Source organism: Platalea leucorodia (genome assembly GCF_965183815.1).
Source record: "Platalea leucorodia genome assembly, chromosome: 1".
Taxonomy (NCBI): domain Eukaryota; kingdom Metazoa; phylum Chordata; class Aves; order Pelecaniformes; family Threskiornithidae; genus Platalea; species Platalea leucorodia.
Window position 1 is genome coordinate 97,115,997 of NC_138823.1, and position 21,787 is coordinate 97,137,783.

A 21,787-nucleotide genomic window follows, 5' to 3' on the forward strand; every position below is an offset into this window, starting at 1 on the left:
TTCTGCTGCTTCATTCAAGGCACTCTGTTGCTCCAGCATGGGCCTCCCAGCGTTGTGCTGCTGGGAAACGTCATTGGCATGCACCCGCTTTTTTTTGCTTTAAAGTCCATACGTTAACAATATTCTCCTCAATGATCTGGTTAGCCTTCTTTTCACGTGACAAAAAGTGCATTTCAAATTTGTATCCAGCTCACCCGCTGGATCATGGGCTAAGTTGAATAAATGAGACGAATTACAGCCCCTTGTGAGATGAGTCTCTGCCCCTTTATCACTTCTGCACTGTCAACGGAGCTTCTCCAAGTGTGTCAGCAGTGTTTGACCGGAAAATGTTCAATTAATTAAGATGTTGCATGCTTGAGGTTTGACAAACATTTTTAGCATCTTAGGCGGAGTTTCAGGGGAAGCTGGCCTGTGTTTTTGGTGGGTCTCTCTTGGGAAGGAAGCCAGTTTGTTCTCCCAGGATCTAGGCAGGATCTAGACGCTGTGCTCCCGCAGTCCGAATGATCAGCCCTCCCCAAGGGAGGCCCAGTGGCTTTCCAAAGTGTCTGTCTCTAGGGACAGAGCATCTGTGCAGCCTTCAAGGACGCTCCCCAGCGACTGTTACAGTAGTCTGCAGGCTACAGCGATGCTCCTCAGAGCGATACTCGCTCAGCCTCTACACGAATGGGGTCCCTGCACCTCCATCATGAAACACAGGCTTTGTGGAAGGTGTTTTAGCAAGCTCTGGACACAAGTGATTCAAAGCCAGTATTCCCACGGTATGGAACACAAAAAATCATCAGTGGGAAGGCTGAAACGTCACTGTGCACCAATGCGGCACTACGTATAGAGATACATGCGTGTTTCCATACGTGTCTCTGGCCTCTCGGACGGCCTTGCTGATACCTGTCTGTAGGTTCCAATAACGTTTATAAGCTAAAATGTTCACAAAATGTTACTTTTCCTTTTATCTGGGAGTTTCTCTGATTATACCAGTGTCCCGTGGAGTATACCTGTTCTTGGGGCATGGGTTTACAATACAAACGGATTTAGGGTTGGGGATTTTTTAAGCACATTTAAAAATGTTGAGCATGCAGGAGTTGAAAAGAATAAACTGGAGTAACTGTTTCTAAGCACTTCATTGTATGTTTTGCATTCAAACATAAATGATAACGCCATTTTCTCACTGAGCCCTATTCAAAGTATGGAATAATTCTGCCCTAAAAATTAATCACAACTGTGTAACAAAAAGGGGACCATTTTCTGTGATGCCTGAACAGTACAACTGTAAGCTGCTGTGGCAGTGGGATTGGGGGAAGAGGGAGGGAGGGAGGGAGGGAGGACCTTCTCCCAGTCACGGAAGGGGGGACCTGGCCCGGCAGCTGGCTTCTTTCTCCATCGTAGCGATCCTGTGCTTAATCAGTCAAACCCAGAGGCCCTCTAGGGAGCCGTTCGCTGCTAGTTTCATATTGCCTGGCTTGATACCTATTTGCAGAAATGCCAAGCATTGTCAGCTGCAAACAAAAGGCTTTGGGAGCGGTCCGCTGAACCAAACATCCCGCAATAGTCTAGCTGAAAAAATCGGGTCATTGGCATCAAGCGGGATATTAGTTGATTGGTCTGTCGTGGCTCTTCATCTATAAATTGCAAATTATATTGCAAATTACTTTACCTCTCCGACCCCTTGCATTGAAGGATGCTGACATAAAATGATGTTTATGAAGTGCTATACCAAGCACTGTCGAAGAGAGGCCAGTGAGGAAATGTGTGCACTAAATATGGCCTAGGGCCACATATTTAAGAATGGGAGAGAAAATTGCTGGCTTTTAATTCAGTAAGCACCGCGCATCTTGTGCTTTGAAAGAGGCGGCGTTCGGCTTAAAGACTGCATTTTTTTATTATATATAGGTAAAGCAAAGGAACTCGGGACTGAAGTATGGTTACAGAATTAAGATTTGCTCAAGCTTTTCCGTGGTTTCTAACTTTTGAGGGCTTTACTCTGCAATAGCACTGGCTGCGGAGCTCTTGGGTTCAAAGGAACGGACAGGGACGTTACGCAGCATTGCCGGGACGTTGCCTCAGGATGAGCGCTCCCCCGCCGCACACCCTTCTGCCACCTGAGCTCCGGCAGCTCCGGCCTTCCCGAGCAAAATCCACCTTGTGCACATAACGTGCCTGCCCTGCCCTGCCCCGGCCCCACAGCGCCCATCGCTCGCCGCCGTCTCCTCGGCTCGCCGCCTCTTCACCTCAGCGGCGAGCGGGGGGCGGCCGGGGAGCCTCAGGCCCCGCCGTGCTAACGCCCGCGCTCTCGGGAGCGTTGTGTTTTAACGCTGCGTGGGAAAGCCGCGGCCGTTTCTGCCCCCGGTACCAACGTCGGCCACGGCGCCCCGGCTGCGGGCGGCTGCCGCCCGCCAGGTGAGCGGCCCGCGGGCGGCCGCGCAACGGCGGGAACGGCGCGAGCCGCCTGGGGGCGGTGCCACGGGCACGTGGGGTGAGCCCGTCCCTATGGCGAGGGCCAATCAGGGAGCGGCGCGCAGCTCGCGCGCTGCCGAAGGGCCGCGGGCGCCCTGCCCCTTCCACGCGCCCCGGGGAGCCGCGGCGCCCACGCCCTCGCGCTCCTCGCACTGCGTCTGCGCGGGGCCGGACCCACACACACCCCCCGCCCCCCCCTCCGGGCAGCAGCTGGCGTCTCGCGCCGGGGGCCGCGGGCGGCACGCGCCGCCTTCGTACGCGCGCGGCTCCTTCCCCCGCCCCCCCCCCCCCCCCGCAGCATGGAGCTGCCCGCCTGAGGGCGGGAGTCTCGCGGCCGCCCCGCCCCGCCCCGCTCCAGGTGATGCCGGGGAGCGGGGCGGCGATGCTGTTGGCGAGGCGGCGGCGACCGTTACTGATGGAGAAGGAGGCGGCGGCGGCGGGGTCCGCGCGGGCCTTGTCGTCGTCCCCCGCCACCGGCTCGCGCCTCGGGGCCGCCCTGCCCTGCCCCTGAGCCGCGGGGACGCGCCAGTGGCCGGACCGATCGCCCGGCTTCCCCCCCTCCCGCCCCCGGCCGCCATCTCCCTCCCCTCCGTCCTCGATGTCTCCCCCGCGGCGCGGAGGTCCCTTCGCCGCCTCCCCGTCCTCTCGCTCCTCGCCGCCGCAGCCCTCCCGCCCCGCGGTCCGGCGGCGAGAGGCGTCCGGCCTCCCAGCCGTCAGGCCGTCGCTGCCGCCCGTCCCCACCGGCTGAGGAGCGGCGGCGGAGAGGCCGCCGGACCACCCGCCGCGATGAAGGTGGAAGCGGGAGACAACTCCATGATCAACCTGTCGGTGCAGCAAGTGCTGAGTCTGTGGGCGCACGGCACCGTCCTCCGCAACCTCACCGGTAACTGGGCGGCGGCCGGGCAGGCGGCGGGGCGTGGGCACGCGGGGCGGGGGCGGGTGGGCCGGCTCCGCCACACGCGGTGGGGGCGGCGGGCCGAGCTGCGGGCCGCGGCGGGGAGAGTTGTGCGGGCTGGGGTGTGCGCCCCGGCGTGTCGGTGGGCAGGTAGCGCCGGCGGCGTGGGAGCCGGGGGGCGCCGCGCCGGGAGGGGAGAGCGAGCCCCGTGGCACACAATGGAGGGCGTGGGGCTGGGGACGGGGGCCTCCCTGGCTGTGACACCCGGGGAGGGCTGGTGTCGGTGCTCCCGAGTGTGTCTGTATACGTGTCTGTTCTGTGAGCACGCAGACAATGCGTGTGCATCCAGGTTTGGGTGCGGGGTTGGTGCGTCCAGGGAAACGAGCGGGATCTGTCTGTGTGTTAGGTGTTGGGAGGGCTGGTGTGTGCACCTGGGATCCGGTACGGCTGCAGGAGTAAAGGAGCTGATGATGTGAATGTGTTCGCTCGGTTTTGTATGTATGTGTATAATAAAAGGCTAATGGTATAGGGTATTGCATATATGAGCGAGTTGATGGGTATGTGTGTGTGAGTAAAGGGTTGTAGAAAGTGTGTGTGAATGTATAAATATGTATGGAAGGCTGGAGTATGTTTGGGGGAGTGTGTGGTGGTTTGTGTTTTTTGGTTTGGTTTTTTTTTTTTTTTGTGGATATATGCTCATTGGCATTTGACAGAAAGCTATAAAAACCAACAACAACAACAAAAAAAACCACAGAGAAATGAATGTGAGAAGCAGGGACTTTCTTCTCCACCTACTCCCAGTATGCCTCTGGACAATGAGAGCTATAGGAGTCAATGGGGTGGCAGGTGTTTGCTGACAAACAGACATAATCTTAAGCATCAGGGATTCTTAAAGACTGAGCTGTTCTGAAAAAGTTCTGTGAACCGAAAGTCAGGCCTTCCTTCTCTGTTAGGAGAGGGGAGCTTTAGCTGGCTTTGGCAAGAACTGGCTTTTTTTCTGCTCAGTCTCACGCTGAAAAATGCGGACTAGTGTAAGACCCAAGGCATATAGTGGAGAGGCGTTATCTTCTGATTTCCTATTCTGTCCAGGTGTAAAGAAAAGCATAAGTTTCCAGCTCTGAATAAGGAGGGATTTGGTGTCAATAGCAGAGATGTTACTGAGTAAATTCTCTCTGCTTTGTATAGGGGTATATTAAGTGGTGACAGATCAGTGGGAAATGTCGAGTAAAGATGTTTCTTATATTTATGAAAATATTCTAATGTTTATGAAAGAGTCTTATGCCATCTTTTTTCCCCCCTCTATATTAATGATTGATAGATTTTTTTTTTTTTTTATTTTCTTAAATCTATCCAAGGTGGAAGAAGTATGATGAAAACAGAGGTGTAGCTGAAGTTGAAGCTGTAGCAAACAGAAAGTGATCATCTTAGGCTTTAGTATCTTTCTTGTTCTTTTAACTTCCAGGATACTTTTTGATGTAATAAAAATGTTATAGAGATTTTTTTTTTTATTTGGTCTGTGAACTTCTTAAGATGTGTTTCTGATGACTAAGTTTTCCGGTATTAGTGTGGTGACACACTAATACAACTCATTTTCTGAACAGTTATTTTGGCATACTTATTACAAATTGTATTTTTATACTCTTAAAGTAAGAAGTTAACAACGGATTTAACTTTTCTTTGTGCCAGACATTCTCTATAAAGTTTTTCTTATTAGACCATTATGCAATATAGGCGTTTCTATGAAATTCAGTGCTGAGTGTTAAGTAAGCAAAACAGTTTGTTTCTCAGTGCTTTTGCAATATAACGAGGGGTTGCACAAGGTATTTTTAATGTGGAATGCTTTTTCTTTTTAATTTAAAGAATATGAAAAATAATTATCTGTCATAGTATTGTTGGAGAATGTCAGCGTCAGTTGTAGTTGCACTACAGTTTCTGAATTGGTGCTTAAATGCAGGTTGTCCTTACAGCCATAACCTGTTGTGCTGAATGTTCTCAGGGACTGTAGACAGTTAATAACTTTCACTGGATTTAAAATCTTCTATATGAGGTACACCGTTAGTGATTATATTTTAGGAGATTTTTTTTTTAATATAATAACTGACATTAATGAATAGCTGTTCTTAAACTTACATAAACCCTTCCTAAAATACTTACCAAATGTAGAAGTAAACTTTGTTCAAAATCAGAAGTTCTGCTTTTTCCATGCTAAGAAAATAGGTGTGTGGATGAGTTTATCTTGCTTGACTACTTAATTAATTCCCTTTTGCATCTCTGTTAAGTATAAGGAGAAACTTCTTCAGAGTACTGGGAAAAGAAATTCATAAATATACAGTATTCTATGAATATTCTTTAAGACTGCTTTGTGTTTATTTTTTGGACTTGAAGTTGTGGTCTGGACTTGACTTTTAAGTTGCACAAGTGAAAACTTATCTTCTTTAGATAAACAATGTTGATTATGTTTGCACAAAGTTGTAAAGTTTTATCAGCAAACTCGTGTCCTTCTTAAAAAAATATTAGTTTTCCAAAACTCTTAACAAGGACGTGATATGAACTCCAGCCTAAACCAGGAAGTGCTTCAAACTCTAATGGTTTAATTTGGGCGTTTTTTTCACCCTTTTGAGAAGCTGAACCATTATTTTTATACCATATATCTGATTCAGGTTCAATTAAAAAAAAAAAAAAAAAAATCACATCTTTCATATATGGCCCCAAATACCCAGGAGACCACAATTTCATTCCTGCCACATACACATCACACCCTGTGACAGCCAAAGCTGCAAGCACTGCACTTTGTAGCTGAACCTTGGCCCACCAGTGTGATGTACTTTGCTTCATATCTTTCTGCCCTCGCTTGGGAGGAAGAGGAGCGTTGCTGTAAATGGTGGAGGTAAGGGTCTAGTAACCATGAGAGAGGAGGCTTTTGCCTCCTCCAGCAAATTCCAAGAACAGCCCCTTTATAGGGACTGGTTGTCTTTTAGAGTTAGTGGTAGATCAGGCTTTACTAGAACAAGGCAGATAATAGCTGAATCTGAACTGAAAAAAAATCCCAGTTTGAGTGTTCATTAAAATAAATATTTGTGTTTAAAGGCTACCTCCACAGTAAAGAACTTAGTAATATTTCTACTCTTCCTGTAAGCAATGTAAATGTTTTTTGGTGTTTTTGTTTGTTTGTTTTTTATGTCTAGTTATTGCATATTCGAAAGATCTAAGCCTCTGGTCCAAGTTATTGCATGTTCAAAAGGTATAAGCTTCTGGTCTGAATGGGTTTTATATTACTCACTGAGGAGGCAGGGGGAGGATGTTGTCTTCCCTGTGCCACTGCATGCAGAGGAACTTAAAAAAAAACCAAAAAACAAAAAACAAAAACAAACAAACAAAAAAAACCACACAAACTTGTGTTGTACTGTATGACTTCTAAAGTCAGTCATCTTCCTTCTCCCGACACCCCCAGTGTCCTAAGTGATGAGCTCAAGACTCCACAATTATTTTTATACAGTTTGAAATAAAAGTCTATAATTTTAAAGTGCTGGACAGTAATAACACCTGAATTTGTTGAAAGTGAAGATTTATAAGAGATTATGGGTGTCGCATAGAAGATGCTCCTTGTCTGTTATATTTTTTCCTAAGCTTCATCCTGTAATCATAAGTCCCTGATTGTCTGGATTATATCTTTGTCCCCTGGCCTGTAACTTGAGAGGACTGGTCTGTAATTTATGATTTAAATGCTCTTCAGCAAGTGCTTCTCATCCACTTAATGCAGTGAAAATACATCTCCAAACAACAATTCAACTTTATAGTCCTGATAACTTCGAGAATACCAGTTAACACAATTAAGGAAAGACCCAGTGGTGAAGAAAGTACTGTAACATGTAAAGAGCTGAGTTATATTTGCAGGTATAATATACCGGTATTTCTTAATCTGAGTGTTCTAAGTTTATAAATCTACAGGAATATAACATTATACAGTTTCTTCATTTAAATTTCAACACACGCTACCTTGTTGACTTAAATTTGTATCTTTGTATTCACAGCACAGATACTTATTGCTTGACTTAACTCTGTAGCTAATAGTGATAGCTGGGTACATAGATTAGAATCTCAAGAGAGAGACTTTCTTTTGGAGTAATCAGTCTTGATTTGTGAAATGTTATAGGCAATCATTATTCATCTCGCAATACAAGCTAAGGACTAGTGGAAAAGAAAACTGCTGAAGATGAAGGACTAAGGAGGTACTCCATGTTTACTGAAGCTGAGTGGCAGTAGGACAGCATGTTCATATATATATAGATAATATTTGAAAATGTTAGCATTTATATACTTTGTGCATTGACTTTGCATTTTTTTATTTGCCCAAGATAAAGCTGTTGATGGAGTACAACTTCAAGTTTTGCGAAGTTGGAAGTGATACGAATGTTATTCTAAGCTTAGCATGCTTTAAAAACTTTTTCTAATCTCAAAGTCTAATCTTTAAGGTTGTGTATGCCTGCACCAATGATATGTATAATGTGTGTATATAGTATATAAGAATAGTGTATGTATGATATGTATCTATGGTATGTGTAAATACCTGAATTAACAAAGAAATACTCTCAAACTGGAGTGATGTGGCGTGAATTACCAGTTATTTGAGCCTTGCAGTTTTTCTGGTAGGAAAAAAAATCCCCACCCAAATAAAACCAGTGGAAAGGAACATAAACTGAAGAAAAGATTTAAGATAGTGATTAAGTGCTAAGAATTTTAAATAAACCTGGAAATGCATCTCAGTTGTCCTTACTGGAAAAGCTGTGGCTTCTGTGCAATAGATTGGATGTCACTGTGCTTTTAAGCTAGCAAGTACTGGATCTTTCCTAATTCCCTGTAGGTGCATTCCTTTGGCAGCTGTGGAGTTTTGATACAAAGAAGTTGTGTTTTGGCTACTGAAAATAATTTGGATACACTGAAAGTAAACTGCAACTTTCTTAGGGTCAAGCAAAGGAATCTGGGGGCGGTTCTAAAGTTTTACTCTATTCTTGGCTCTTAGGGTAGTCCTATGAGGACATTACTAAACAAACTGAGGCTAGGTTAGTATTTGGAGCTCTCTGTCAGATAAAACTAAATCATTATTACCATACCAGTAAAGTACTCCATATGTGCAGCTCATCATCAAAAGAGCAAGCTAATTAGCATAGCTACACAAAGACTGAGTTTTTTTGGCAGCATGCTTTTTTATCTAGGTAGCAACGATGATCATGTAGGTAAGTTTATACCTCATAAAGTATGAATCAGTATATAGGACATAAATAGGTTTTGTACCAGCATGTTCTTAAGACACTTCAGTCTCCCTTCCTCCTCCTTATAGGTATTGCAAATCTTTCAACTACTTGGTTGTTTTTGAACAAGCAAAGTCTTAACAGTTTGTGTCCAGAGATCCGCGTTCTTTTTCTCTGTTTTCCAATGGCATCTCTCAGTGTTAGCCTCAACTCATTCATTGCTTCCTTCATTGTTACTCTAGCACACTCTTTTCCTGAGGATCATCTCTCACCATGATTCTGGAGTTAGATGATACTGAATTTTAGTGAACCTTGAACTATTCTACTCAGAAATTCCTGTGTATTAAATTATTTGCCCTCAACCTGTCAGGATAAGAATGACTAAGTTGTTGTCTAGCTTTCTGGGGCTTGAAGCCTCTTCCAGTTTGTGTAAAAGGTTGGCTGTCCTCCTTACCCTGTCCATCCATGTTAAACAGCTTACTCAGTTGGCTTCATCACTGGCCTAATTAATGAGCAGAAGTAAATAAGTGAATGTGTTGAACTATCAGGCACAAAAAGGATGAATAAAGGAGGATAAGAAAGGATGACTCTTCCTGCCTTTCCTATGGAAAGTGCTCAAAAGAAATTTGTCCTGTTTCAGCTTCTAGGACTGAGGTGGTGTTTTAATGAAGTGAGGTGGTGATTTAACAAAGTGGACAATGCCTATTCAGAAATCTAAAGAAATTTGTGTGTTTGGAAGAATTGCTAATAAATATGCAGTCCCGTATTAAATGTCTGTAGCTGAAGAACAGGAAACAGTTATGTGAAATAGTCAATTGATACGATTACCTGAATTACAGATCTTTCATTTTTTTTAACAGTTAGTTACTTTAACAGGACAAAGACAACTGTGATGAAAGGTTCATAAATTATTACTATAAATGTCTCCAATTTTGTATGCTGTGTAAGTTTTATGGGAAGTATGTTGCTGTGTTTCATCAAGTTCTTCCCTAGAAAAGCCAACTTTGCAAGAGAAAAATATGATCTAAATCAACAATTAAAAAGCTTTGTGTGATCAAGTTCTCATTTTCTTCAATATGAGATTTTAAAATGCTACTGTCATAGGACAATTAGGTAAGCTATCATCCCAGAATATTTGTTGAGTAGTGCAATTATTCCTTTTTGTTTACTTTGTATCAGGATGCAACAATATAAATTATTGCCTATTCCCTGCTAATATCAACTGGTCAAAAAACAAACAAACAAAAAAAAACCAAAAAAAAAAAACCCCAAAAAACTAACAAACCTAAAAACCAAATAATGAATCTCTAGGAAATTAGAGGTATCTTGGTACTGAGGGGAGATGCTAGAATAGTTCCAACCACAAGATGAAGTGGCAGAACTGTACTTTGTTTCCTGTTCAGGGAGACTTTTTCTCTTCCTTCCCTTTTAAAATCTAGTTCTTGTTGCTGCAGGTGGGAATCTTTAGCAAGAATGCATGTGAGGGGAGGGGGAGGACAAAACAAAAATCCTTTAGTGTCTCTGCTCATAACTTTGTCTAGTAACTTGGTAAATAAAGCTTTTCAGCTGCTTTCATTTAACAAATTTAGATATGTAAGTTGGTGGAGAGTGGATAATTAAGAGCATATGTACTTGATGGAGTTACCCAAATAAAAACCAACTCCAAATAGAAGATGATCTTAAGTAATTTGCCTACTTACAGGGTAGATACAGTTAACCAGCCTTCAACTGCTTGCTGTGTACCTCACCCTGCTGCCTGCCTTGTGCAGATCAGAGTGTCACAGGCCTGTGTCCCTCACCCTTCTGTTCACACCTGTCACTTCCCTCTTCTGTCTCCTTCCCAAATAAACAAGCCTTTTGTCCTGCCTCTTATCTTCAACTGGACATGAATGTGTTCCCTCCCTCCCTCCCCTCCAACTGTTCTGAAGTGAACACCTACAAGTTTTAGCATCTACAGTCAGTTTGGCAAAATTATAAGCTATTATGAATAATTTATAAGAAGACAGTGCTGGGTTATTGCAGGTATGTATAACACTACCTGTATTTCTTGTGTCACTGACTTTACAATGCTATTGACTTGGAAACCTAGGCCTCTGTGAAGTGATGGTTTATAACAGGTTTCTTTAAATGCTGCAGCTATTTGTGTGGAACAAGGAATATTTCTGGATGATTTCTAATTTCCTTTTGAATGCATTCAATGTGCATGGTACTTTTTAAACAGTGGGAGAAGAAAGTGTATACCAAAGAACTCAAGTTTATATTCCTTTATCCAACAGGACATTTGGTTCTGGTTCTGTTCTCCTGTCTCCTGCCCTAAATATAAAGTGAGGGGTGATGCTAATTTTCCTTGAGCCTTATTTGGAATGTAAACAAGATCCAAGATAGTTGCTCACTATGCAGCTATTTTGTTGTGTAAGGGTTTGTAAATATTTTTGGTTTCTTAGTTACAGGGGAGTAGTTAGCCTTCCCATAATCTTTCCTTTTCTTCTAAAAATACAATTATCCTAATAAGTCTTCCTAAGACTGGAAATCAACTGCCTTTTCTACCTGGTGAGGGTCAACAATGACCACAAACACTGATTTCCTAAAAGGTGATGCAGTGCCTAGTAAACTCTGTGGAAATTACAGGGAATGACGTTGTCTAACGGAGTCAGATTCCAACAGACTTTCTTGGTCCAGTTTCAAGCCTTTCAGCTGCAATGGCATTTTAGGAGAGAATGACTGAAAGTGCAGCTTTCAGTGTCTTGGGACTGTCCCTCAGATACATTTTCAGAGAGACAATATCAAGAGCTTTGCTTCACCTCCCCATAGCATACCTACGTATTGGCTGTTCACTTCAGAATAACTGGCGGTTGAATAGGCTACCATAATTGCAGGTCCCCTCTCAGCTGAAATAACTGAGTCTTCTGTTCTTGGACTTCATATTAAATGGGGACGAGCTTGTCTCATTCTGATGCAGTCTTATGAAATCATTTGATACCAGCTTGAATTCAGTATCCACAACAGCACACCTTCCAGAAATTTGTTTTTAGACTGTGGAAGAACGGATGGGATAATACTGATCAATACACCATTGGCGTTGTTAAGGAGTGTTTGGCTATCTTAGAAGTTTGCAGTTGCCATGTAACCTGACATAAGAACCAAGCGTTTTCTTCAACTGCAGATTTGAAATATGTATTCTCAGAGTCTCTCACTGGTGTATCAGGTTATCTTTAATCTAGTAAAGAGCCCTCGCTTTTTCTTAGTAGTTGATGTTTCATCTCTTATATCTATCTTAGTCAAGAGAAATGAAAGTTTGGGTCAGGAACATTGTCAGCACTCTGTCCTGATGATCCAGGCCTCTCTTTTACTGAATATTTTACATATGAGTATAATCTGAGTGGTATGAAAGTTGTGTGACAGACTTAATTGCAGGAAAGGATGCTGTGTCCAGAAAATAAGTAGTATCTCTGCTACAGTATTTACTGGTAAACAAAGCAAAACATCCTCTTCTGTGTAAGAACAAGTTACCTTTTGAAATGGTGCCTTCAGCATCACATTCACCTGCCAGCAGTTTAGTTTCATGCTTCTCTGAATAATCTAGGAGACGGGCTCAACCATGTTACTGCGGAGAACTAAAGTGGAAGAACTAAGATCTGCACATCTTATCTTATATGACTGAAGGTCTTCAGAGATCAACACCTGCAAGCAAGGACGTGCTTGCTCTTGCCTCCTAGATACATTCTTAATTCCCATATTAGAGTTCTTTTCTCTAGCTTTTGTTCTTTGTGGTTATTCATATGGTAAAGTGGAACATAGACCTTGTATTTTTTCACTGCCAGTGTTGCCAAAGCAATTTAGACTTGAGCACCTGTTGAGGCTATTGCTGAGCTATAGTCTGCTCAGTCCATATCTCTAAAATTTATTAAGTACCTGCTAACAGTCTACTTGGTGTTCAAGGAAATGATGCCCCATGGGACAGGAGCTTGGTTGTTATCATTTTGATAGAGTACTGTTTTGAGCTGTTAGGGATCTGGTTTTGTGACATCTTTCAATGAAAGGGTCTTCCCTGTAGCTGTTCTAATGTATGCTAGAAAAGTGAAATTCCTGACAGGGTTTTCCTGCCTGAATTTGTATGTGATTTACGTTTGCAGGAAAGTAAAGTAAACTTTTTTCCCATCTCCTGAGGCTTATTTGCCTATGGTCTAACAGGGCTGCTGTGTTCTGTATTGACAGATCCTTTGGCTAATCTCCTTGCTTATTTGCTTCCACTAGAAAAAAAAAAACGATGGGAACACCCAAGCTGTGCTAGTAACAGACAAGGCCTGTTAGGACTGCAGGAGAGGTTCCCCTCCCAAACTATCCATGACCATGGCAGATTAGATCAGCAATCACTCGGTCTTAATGTTGGTGAGGGGCTTTGTCAGGTATTTGTAGAGTGACTACTTGGCACTGTTGCCACTGTTCAGTCACTGTAGCTCCTGAGAACGATGAGATATTTAGTGGAACAGTACTGTGGTCATTATCCTTTTGCAAAGATTTTTGAGACCCAGCTTGGGGCCAGGGGTGAAGGGATGGAAGACCTGAGAATTGCTGCTTGGAGCCACCCTCAACATATGTGTGCATATCCAAGCACTCAGAAAGAAAAGTTACATCTTTAACTACAGCTGAAGTATTAATTGAATGTAGATTTACCACCCACCTTCCTTGCTGCTCTCTTAAAAGAGCCTATCAGTCACCATAATTTAGAGGAGCTGTAAGTCCTATCACAGTTTTGCCTTTTAAGCCTGTGTGAAAGGGGAAGGGTTGAGTCTACTCTCAAGGTACAGCTAAATGAAAAAGCTTAAACTCTGTATTTGTGCTATGGATATACGTGCAATATTGACATTGGACTCAAAGGACTGTTGTTGTGTAGCAACCATTCTTTCTCAGCATCCTTTCACAGTATGTTTTGTTAGAGCTGTTAAGTATTTTTTAAGTTAGCTAATTGGGTCATATTTCTGCTCAAATGACTGATGTGTCAAGCTGCAATAATACAGGCTCACCTCAAAAACAATAAGTATCCTGCTGTTGTAAGGAAGCTGTATTATTTTTGTGAGGGGGAACTGCAGCAAAAAACTGAGTTAATGACAGTTTCATGGGATTATGTCAATCAAGAAAATATGCCCCAATTTGCTGAATTCTGTGATGATACATACCTACCATAGTTGATTAAAAAAAAAAAAAAATCCCTTTTGTTGCATTTCCTGACCCTTTTCAGTTATAGTAAATCTTTTTAGAAAATTACCACCAAGTGAGAAAAGTTCTTTAATTCTTATGTAGCTTCACTCATGGTTCCCACCCTTTTCTTTGAAGTTAATGATCATGTCTGTCATTCTTCAGAGAAATGTTTGTATTCCACAGATTCTCATGATCTCTTGTCCTTGCTTAGTAATTTAAGTAATAGTGACTATCTGTCTCTGTGAAGTTCTATGCTAAGCAATTAGAAGCAAGGAGTTAGATGTGTTAAAATTTCATGTTAAAATTGAGAGTGTTTATTTGTGCCTTTGAAGCTAATTCGATGGAACACTCTATTACAGCCCCTGGGTAGATCAACTGAAGTCTTTAATCTCAGTTTTCCCATTTGATGTTACCTGATGCTGTCTCCTCTTGTAAAAAACAAAAACAAAAAACCCCAACCAACCAAACAAAAAAAACTCCAAAACAATTCTTGACTTTTCCCTGTTCAGTCTTTGTTTCAGAGAATATTTCATTCTGCAGGAGTAGTTACAATACCTAGTAAGAAATTGCAATTAATGTTGTTTAAAGAAACCATTAAAAATGATGGACTTCTTGTAGTAATACATCTGAATTAAGAATTGTGCAAGAATAGTCTTTATGATTTTTTGGTCATAATAGTTATTCCTTTATGACAGACTGCTAAAAGGGGGAAAATGTCTTGAGCATATGCTGATGTTGTCACATTGATTCCTTTTAAGGTGGAAATCAGGATTGCTTTACTCTTACTGTTGATTGTATGCAATGTTTTAAAGTTTCTTACTTATAAAGTTCTTGTCTCAGAAATATTAACCCTTTATTTGACTGCTTTCTTTCAGAGATGTGGTACTGGGTTTTCCTCTGGGCTCTCTTCTCCTCTCTCTTTGTCCATGGTGCTGTGGGAGTATTAATGTTTGTGATGCTGCAGAGGCATAGGCAGGGGAGGCTGATCTCTGTCATTGTGGTCAGCATTGGATTTCTGGGTTCTATAACGGGAGCAATGATAACCAGTAAGTCTGTCTTTTTGCTTTTTTTCTTTCTTATTTTACATCTAACTTCTAAAAAGAAAAATGTTTTCTTAGTGATTTGTTAATTGTTTATTAAGGATTTTGCCTAAGTTATATAGCTATCCTAATGATAATGATAGCTGAGTTGCTCTTCTATTATGTAAAGATAAAACTACTATAAGTTGTCAGGAGTGCAGAAATCATCCTGCTCTTTCATTTTAGAAACATTGGGTGCCAAGCTATTCAAAAGGTGTATGCTCAGCAGGTAATATCTTTTTGGGATCAGGAAGAGCAGTCCTTACCTACCATACTTGTTGCAGATATTTTTGTCAAAAGTTTCTGATCAAGATTACCTCAAAAGAAATAAGGGTGCAATGTAGGTAGTGATTTACAGCTAAGAAAATTTGTTTGTTTGTTTAGAGAAGTTACACTTGGCTCATGAGTTTGAAAGAACTTTCCAGTCTTGGCTTGGCCATAATGTTACTTTGTCGTTTATTTGGGGCAGGGAGGAAAGAGGGAAGAAGGCCATTAGACCCTTCCCCCCCCCCCCCCAAAAAAAAATTAAGGTGTGCTGTTCTACGTAAAATGCTTTTTGACAAGGGCATCTGTTGCAGAGTTTCATATGGTGTTAGTCTAATGCCTACCACTCAAGATACATTTTTAGACACGTTTTATTTCTTGACATTGTATCCATAATAAGATGCTAACCATTTTTCTGTTAAAGCAGCATGCTGGAAGGTTCACAGAGCTGTAGTTAAAACCTATGCTCATCATTAAAACATTGCAGAAAGCAGGAGTATTTTATGTAGTAAAGTGCAGAAGTGTTACATCTGACCAAATACAGTACACAAGTGATATTGCCAAGAACATATGTTCCATTTTGAGGAAATGCTGCTTAGCTGTTTTCATCTAGAGCTATTGATATCAGATACTGTTTTTCCATCTTTCCTAGGAAATTCAGTTATCTGTGTCAATACAGAAATACATGCCATAAAATCAGTAGGACACTTTATTCAGTCTTTGGCTTTATCATATCCAGCTACTTTTATCTAACTTGTAAGTAGACTACAGTAGCTTTCCCAAGCAAATAGGAGCATGGTGTTTGGGGAGGGAAAGAAATAGTGGATGGTATTTTTGCAAGAAAGAAGCTTGTGCTTCGTTTTCTGAAACAATGCTGGTAAGGAGTTCCTGACATTAAAATCAATGGATTGAATGGGGCCTATGTTAACTTGAGCAGTAGTTTCTGCCCAAAGATCTTAAGTGTTGTTGACGAGATGGTCTAACTTGAAAGACCTTTGAGGGTAAGGAACTGTAAATCTAGCAACTGTCATATAGTCCTAAGGCAGCAAGGCTTGCCTACAGTTTTCATTCCCATTTTTCTGTGTACTGCCCAGATTATAATAGTGGTATCACTTCAGCTTTGAACGCATTCATGGATGATTCGTGACAGATTCATTCTTATTGCTACTGAAAGTCCTTCTTGCCTGTTGGTTTTCAAGGTTAAATAAAAATGCAAATTTCATGAAAAGTTTTGTTAAGACTTTCCTCAAAAGGTTGTTTTAATTGCTATATATTTCTCAGCCTAGAATTTCCATCATTTAACACAGTACAGTTCAGTATAACTCTACTTTTATTTTTGCTAAGGCAAGGTGGAACCACCTGAGTGCCTTACATTACATGTTATGCTGATTTTTGTCCTATGATTAAAATGGCAGTGGCCCTCTTACAAGGTCAGTTGTGCATGAGCATTTCTGAAGAACAGAACATAGGAAATGTGATGCTGGAATATCCAAGCAGAGACTTCTACGGTGTTCTGTGGTGGGGAAGGTTCAGATTCAGTGTTTCTCAAGTTAAAATACTTTGCAACTTTTATCTATGCATAAAAAGAGGAGCAACACAGTTGTATCTTTGGCATCCAGCTTTGCAGGTCGAAACATTTAACAAGTAAGCAGTACTGTTTATGTGCAAATTCACCTGAGAATTTCTCCTTAGACTGTAGACTTGTTATGCTGTTCCCAAAGGTATTGTGCAGAGCGTTGCAACTTGGTTAGCCAAATACTTTTACTTTCAGATATTTTTGTTTCTGGACAGCACTGAGTTGTTTCATACTGAAAGAAATTCTGTGCGGAGCTTCTGAAGACAAATTATGGTGATAAAATATTAGAGAGCTATTGTGCTGCAAACTGGATGCAAGTTGAAGTATTTAGTTGTTTGGATATGCCTGGTCCAGTGCTTAAGAAATTGAAATAGCAAACTAACTTCAATTTTGTATTTCCAGTCCTCTGCATCATTTGTGTAGGTGAATTAATGCAGTATAGATTATTAAATAATGCAGCTTTAATTTTACTCTGGGATGTTTTTACTAGCACATAGAAAAGAAGGAAACCCCTCAGCTTCTAGGCTTTGAAAAATCACAGAACTTAATGGTTATTAAAAAAAAGTATAAAAAAATTTACTAAATAGCAGTGGATACTGTCCAAAAAAAAAAAGAAACCTAATGCAAAACTGAGAACAGATAAATGTCAGGCAGTTTGAGGCAAGGATTTTAGCTGTGTTTCATCCAGAAGGCTCTGTTCTTCCTCCTCTCTCCAAGCACACTCCTTTTTGGTGACATATTCTCATTTCCCTCACTGGCAGCCTATTGTAGTATATTTTGGCTCTATACCAATTGTGCTGGGTTATGCATTACAGGTTGTATTGCACACTGTTATTTGATGAGTAAAAATACATAATCATCAAACTAACAAATTTATATGTTATTACTGATATTTTCCAGAATATCTCAGTGTTTTCTCAAGAAGCCAAAAATGTTATTGATAAACTAATGCGTCAAATTTTGGTATCCCAGTTTGGCTGATTTGAATTTACTTTGAGAGTTCAGTCACCAAAATAATTTCAGTGTCAGTACGGGACTCAGTCTAAGGGATCTCTTTCAGTTTTTGACACCAGATAGCCAAGGAACAAATGGAAAAGCTTATGCGAGGTAGCTGAGTGAAATACCATAAGGCTAGCCTTCTGGTGAGATATTTCTGACAAAATATACTTTACAGAATATGCGTTTTTAAAAAAACAACACCAACAAAAAAACCCTCCAAAACTTATTCACCTAACAGTCTGATTAATAGTGTTTATAAATACTGTTATGGCCACAATTATTAGTGAGTTCTACTCTTCCAAAATTTTTAGTAAAAAGGAGGTGCTACTTTTTTTAATATATCAGATTATATTCAGATATAGATTGTACTTTCAGAAAATCTGTTGGGACTTAATGTATTTCCGTGCCATTAATGAGTTTTTGATCACTTCAGCAGACTGTTCCTGTTAGTGACCGTGCAAAAACAAGAAAATTCCAAGTTTTTTTAAGTCTTGCCTATTATTTAAAAAAATGGTGGTGGCTTTTCAGTTTTACTTGAGCCTTGAAAAAGCCTCTGTGATCTCTGAAAGCTTTTAATTATGATTAGATAGCATCTGAGACCATGCATACTGAAGGTCTATAATTAAGTTTTGGGTTTTGGTCTTCAGGAAGAATTCATCCGTTCTGAAATAAAGGATGATATACTTAATGTTTGTTCTTTAGGCAAGGAAAGCAAGCACTTTAGAGAAAATAGTAGTTCAGAAAGTATTAAATAAAAGCTTTGTTCCAGGTGAACTTTTGAAGGTTGGATTGAGTAAAATTTTACCTATGGACACAGCTGTATACAAGCCTGTATTTCTTTCTTGAATGAACATTTTAGTGTCCTTAAAAGGCTCAGAAATTGTTTGAGCAGCAAATGTTATTTGTCATTAGCATGTTATTTTTTCACTGATCTTTTTCTCAGGTATTTGCTCCAAGACATCACAGCTCTCCATTTGCTCTGTGACTTTTGTTCTTCAAATGCATGTGATAAATTCAGTGTGTGAAAGACAGTAGAAGGGAGGTAGTAGCACCTGGCTTTGTTTACAGTGCAGTATTTTGTTTCTGGTTTATCCTGGACATCTGATGTTACACTTTAAATGGAATTTTGCACACATCTGTACAAGAAAAATGGCCTCTTAATTTCTAATGCGTTATAGCTCAAAATCTAATCATATTGGTTCGAAATTTCCTGTCATACACATTCCTGGATAGCAATGTAATACTTTGATCTTTTTCATGTTTTGCTTGATTTGCTAAACAATTGTTAACAATTTAGTAGTTTAAGTCAAAACTGACACAATGTGACCAGGTTATTCAACTGAAATATTAGATGAAGCTGGTAGATGTGTAAGTGTGTAGTTATTTTGTAGACAGTAGCAGTTTTACTGTTGTCTTCTGTATGCACTATTAAACCACACTTTGGGCTCAGTCGATTTTTTTGTGATCTTTTCAAATTAGCAGAAGGCAAAAATGTAAAAAAGATTTGAAGATGTCTACAGGGAAATGGCAAGATTCAATTTTCTTAAATCAAACTGATGTTGGAAAAGTTAATCTGGTTCAGATGGGAAAATCATTCCTGAAGGACTTTCACAACAACTAGAAAAACACAAGCAAGACTAATAATTCTATAATGCTATGAAGTAATACAGTGTTTGGTAATGTTCTATAAATAGCTGATGCATAGACACAGTAAACAATTTGTCATATATTTCAGACTTCAGCTTTGGCTTTATTTCTGTGATTTGATCATTGTTTTTCTTATGATTCTTAGGTGCTGCAGTAGCTGGAATTTACAGAGTAGCAGGAAAGAATATGGCTCCCTTAGAAGCTCTTGTCTTTGGTGTTGGACAGACAGTACTGACATTAATTATCTCATTTTCAAGAATTCTTGCAACGCTTTGAGACTTATGTAAAAGGGGAAAAAAAATCAACTAGTGTAAAGAAATCTTTGATCTGGAGAGGCTTCCTGAAAGCGGATTCATCAGCTTACAGACTTGAATTCTAGCGCAAGAGAAAGGAAGCTATGTGGAACCTGCACTACAAATCTAGAGGTTCAGTCAAATGAACAGACTGTCCTCTAGCGTCTGAACTGTTGTACTTCTGCACTGCACCTTACGTGCCTCAGTCATAGGCAAGGTGCAATCCATGTGTGCGAAGTTGAGATAAAGCACCTTGAATAGCTGCCGTTCAGGTTAATGCATGGTGATGGGATCATTTTTCTTCACAGTGTTATAATAAAATAAAGGGATGCTCCTGAAAATTGCTGCATGTGCCAGACTTGGAGTTTAATTCTTAACTGTTGGTTGGGTAAGCTTTGAGACTGTAATTATAGAAGAATGCTGTGAACATACATTCTACTTGAATTCAGGTAAAATAGCAAGATAACTGACTTTTGTATTAGCAGAACCTCTTTGAATGCTGAATATTCTTATTCAGCATTAAAAACAACCGTTAGGTCTGAAGTGTAGATGAGTTATTGATGGGATTTAAGAACCACAGCTTTAGCAACCCTGGTGTAATTAGCATTGTGCGTAGAATGGCTCATGGCAGTTTTCTGAAGCTCAGCATGTCATTTCTTCATCGTTTTAGCTTGTCAGAAATCAGTAGTTTAAGGAGACTGTATGAGGGTTTCTAAGTACAATCTGTTGTGTATGCACAAACAAATCTTAAATTGATGCTTTCCTTGAAATTATTTTGTCTTAGACATACACGTGGTTACCAGCCCTTCTGAAAACCTCAAAGGCTACTTGTTGCAAATAAGCTCCCTATATTTATTTAAGCACTGATAGGACTCTCAACCCTACATGTATTCTTTAAAGAACACACGAATATAACAGACTTTAAGAGAATACACCTACGAGGAAAATGGAAAGGGATAAAAAAAAAAAAAGATATACTGGTTTTCTACTGAACAAAAACGTTGAGTTTAATAAAATAGTTACTATACTCCAAAAGGTTGGAAGTGGGGCAGCGCTAATGTATTTACTACCTTGTTTCTGAACACTGTATCTTTGGAAAGATGAAGATACATGGAACTTTCAAATACTTAGCTTTCAGTAGAGTTTGTGCTTTTCTAGTTTAAAAGGGACAGTAGTGTTGTGCATGTGAAATGTCTTAAATGTGAATGTTTTGGAGTGAATAGAATTTTTAAGTCTAATTAGGAATTATTTATGAAATGCATAATTTAAAGGGCACAAGTTCTGTGTGAGGAATAAGGAATCTTTTACATCTTTCCTCAACTGAATGCTTTTCAGCAGTCACCTTTTAATGCTGACAGGAAGAGTAAATTGCTCAAAGGTTTTGTGGTTAAGATGTCAAAAAGACTTTCAGGACTGTTGAAACCACTGGCACCTACTGCATAGATAAAATAATATGGTTAAAATATAACTTAAAATCCAGCCGTGTTGCTTAGTGCTTCAAAATATTATAATGAATTAACCTGTCTGCCTTTATTTTACTCCAGAAACTTTTTTTTTAAAGTGCTAAGGATGCTAATATTATTTTTTTTCTTTAAAAGTATTTAAATCTTGTTTGCAAAATGTACAAAGTTATGGGCTTTGCAGGGAACAAGGTAAAATATAGGTTTATAAACCTTTTCAGTGTTATATTTTGGCTTTGAATTGCTTTAAAATGTGGCTGAATACATATATTCTCATTCTTTTTAATGTCTTCAAAAACTTATTTATTTTTCATGGTTTGGGTTTTTTATCTTCTGTTTTTTACTTTCTGCTGATACTTTTTGGCATAACAATCATTGCACTTTAGTAGACAATTAAATTATTACATCTGTAAAAGGAGATTTAAACTTCATTTTCTTAAATTATGAGAAAACTGTTTTCAGGTATTTAAGTCAAATTAGGAGAAATATCTTCAATTATTTTAGTATTCAATGTGCCTTGTTACATATATTTTTAGGGGAGATAATTAAAAAAAAAATTACCATATAGAATCATAGAATCATTAAGGTTGGAAAAGACCCTAAAGACCATCGAGTCCAACCATTAACCTATCACTTCCAAGTCCACCACTAAACCATGTCCTTAAGCACCACGTC

General features: G+C 40.3%; 1 protein-coding gene across 1 annotated transcript; it reads left to right on the forward strand.

The window, feature by feature from the left end:
* Nucleotides 1-3,237: 3,237 nt before the first annotated feature.
* TMEM170B (transmembrane protein 170B) lies at nucleotides 3,238-19,972 on the forward strand (the record flags this gene model as incomplete). Its single annotated transcript, XM_082310828.1, has 3 exons — nucleotides 3,238-3,334; nucleotides 14,670-14,840; nucleotides 19,505-19,972. The coding sequence occupies 3 exons, from the start codon at nucleotides 3,238-3,240 to the stop codon at nucleotides 19,633-19,635; spliced, it is 399 nt and encodes a 132-aa protein (XP_082166954.1). The 3' UTR covers nucleotides 19,636-19,972.
* Nucleotides 19,973-21,787: the final 1,815 nt, after the last annotated feature.